This window comes from Nannospalax galili, unplaced genomic scaffold (assembly GCF_000622305.1).
Source record: "Nannospalax galili isolate Female #2095 unplaced genomic scaffold, S.galili_v1.0 scaffold1230, whole genome shotgun sequence".
Classification (NCBI taxonomy): Eukaryota; Metazoa; Chordata; class Mammalia; order Rodentia; family Spalacidae; genus Nannospalax; species Nannospalax galili.
Genome location: NW_008329135.1, coordinates 801412 through 804001, shown reverse-complemented (window position 1 = coordinate 804001; position 2590 = coordinate 801412). Strand labels below are relative to the sequence as shown.

General features: G+C 37.0%; 1 protein-coding gene across 1 annotated transcript in view; it reads left to right on the top strand.

Annotated features, from left to right (window-relative positions):
- Rergl (RERG like) overlaps positions 1–2239 on the top strand; it is a 13419-nt gene extending 11180 nt beyond the window's left edge. Inside the window, 1 exon segment of the mRNA XM_008832826.1 lies at positions 1969–2239. Coding sequence (XP_008831048.1) covers positions 1969–2239 — 271 coding nt within the window.
- The last annotated feature ends 351 nt before the right edge of the window (positions 2240–2590 follow it).

Genomic DNA, 2590 nt, shown 5'->3' with positions numbered 1-2590 from the left:
ATTTTATATCTTTGAATCAAGATAATTACTCAAGAGCAGTTAAAATATTGAAATTATGAAAGTTATTTCCTGACTTTATAATGCAATCTTAATTTATTGAATCATCTCTAAAATAATTTTAGTTATCAACATGTAGAGTACAATGTGGCAGTCTTGTAAAATTGCGTCTGGAATTTGTGGCTTACCACTTGAAAATGTTTTCACTTAGCATTCCTTCATTTACTCTTTATAATAATTTCATGAACATGAAAAATACTAAAATGCACTAAAGTCTCCTACACAGCACACCTTTCCTCACTATCCACTGTCATGTGAATGAGACCAACTTTCAATAGAATTTGTGATGATAAGAGTTAAAGGTTTTCTGTGATCAATCCTTCCCTGTGGTGGACATCATGACAGTTACAGGCCATTCGAAGACTGGCACTTTTGCTACATTCAAACTGTACATTTGTGTAATTTCACCCTATCTAAACCAAATACACAGGTGTTTGCAGAAGGTATTTTATCTTAGCAATGAAACATTCTTCTTAAGCTGAAAAACTGTACAGGTTCATGAGACTAAAATTTTCTTTAGGGTACGTTACAACAGATATTAAAAATATCTAGATATTTATTATTTTTTAGATATAATAAAACAGCAGTGCATACTAAGTGATTCACTTTTGGGGGGTAGTGTTTTGTGACAGGGTCTCACTATGTAGCCCATGCTGGACTTGAATTCATGACATTTTTATGTGTATGAATGTTTTTCCCTGCACATATATCAGTTCACCATGTGCATGCAATGCCCACAGAGGCCAGAAGATGGCATTGGATCTCCTGGAGTTAAGGATGATTGTTAGCCATCATGAGTGTGCTGGAAACTAAACCCAGGTCCTCTGCAAGAGCTGCTGGTGCTCTTAACTTCTGAGCCATCTCACCAGCACCAAATTCATGATCTACTTGCTTCAGGTTTCTGAGTACTTGGATGACAGGAATGTCCTACCATGCTAAACAAAATAATATTTTTTAAGGAAAATTGTATGTAGATTAATTGTTCAGTTGTAAGTAAAGCTGTGTTTATCCTTGTCTTTCAATTGAACATGAAAAATAATAGCATCTTCCATTGCTAAGTGTTCATAACATTTCATGTATCCTATAGTAAAATTTTCTGTGATGGGGGCTGGAGAGATGGCCAGCATTTAAGAGCAGTGACTGCTCTTGCAGAGGTCCTGGGTTCAATTCCCAGCAACCACATGGCAGCTAACAATTGTCTGTACCTCCATTTCCAGGGGAATCCAACACCCTCTTCTGACCTCTGAGGACATTGCATAACATCGACATACTTCCATACGTGAAGCAAAAAAAAAAAAAAGTAGTAAAATAGTAAAAAAATAAATTTCTCTGTGATGGTCTCTAATTTACTACTTTTAAATTTTTATTTATTGTTTTTATTTTATGTGTATGCATGTATTGCCTGGATGTAGGTCAGTGCACCCATGTTGTGCAATGCCCACGGAGACAGAAGAGGCTGTCAGATCCCTTGGAACTGGAGTTATGGACAGCTGTTAGCTGCCATGTGGGTGCTGGGATTTAAATCTGGGTCTTCTGCAAGAACAGTCATTGTTCTTGACCACTGAGCCATCTCTCCAGCCCCATAATTTACTACTTTTTTGTAGCATATAAAGAAGCAAAGTGGGAAAGATCACAGTCACCCATGGTTTCTATTCAGAGCTAAAAATTGAGAATATTTCTATGCTACTTCAAATCCTAGGTTTTAAAAGCCTTTTTGTTTATGTGTTGTTTATTACATTCTGTGGAAAGTGCTTCCTAACAATGAAGATGTGAATGTCTCTTTACATATATGACTGTAGATATGTTGTACACTTAGTAATATTCTTTCTGTAATCCTTTGGATGTATAACTAACTGTAATTTTTTTAAGTTATTGAGGCAGTCTTGCCAAAATTATGCATCTGTGTTTCAGGGCAGTTTGTCTGGTTGGTAACAAGCAAGACCTTTGCCACATGAGAGAGGTTGGCTGGGAAGAAGGACAGAAGCTAGCACTGGATTATCGCTGCCAATTCTGTGAACTGTCAGCAGCAGACCAGTCCCTGGAGGTAGAGGTGATGTTTCTCAGAATCATCAAGGACGTTCTGACAAACTTCAAACTCAAAGAGAAACGGAGGCCCAGTGGGTCTAAATCAATGGCCAAATTGATCAATAATGTATTTGGGAAGAGAAGGAAATCTGTTTAGTAGACATGAAATCCTGGGGGACTTCCTCCATCAGAGGTTTTCAAACACTCCTATGGTAATTAAATTTACACCTTGTATACAATTAAAAATAATTCTCTTGGAGTTATGAAGAGAGAGAATGGCCAGAGCTGTGTTTTAAATAGTATAGTTTGCCTCTGTTGTTTGGATCTGGGTCACTTTGTTCTCATATCATCTTTCTCTTCTCACACAAAATAGCACTCACTATTATCTACTGGTAGAGTGCCATCCTGGGTGCCTTGCTGAGAAAACTGTGCTTGTGTAATTTAATTCAAGTATTAGTTCAAAGCATGTAGTCTGTTTTTATATCCTATAGATCTTTAAAGGGAAAGA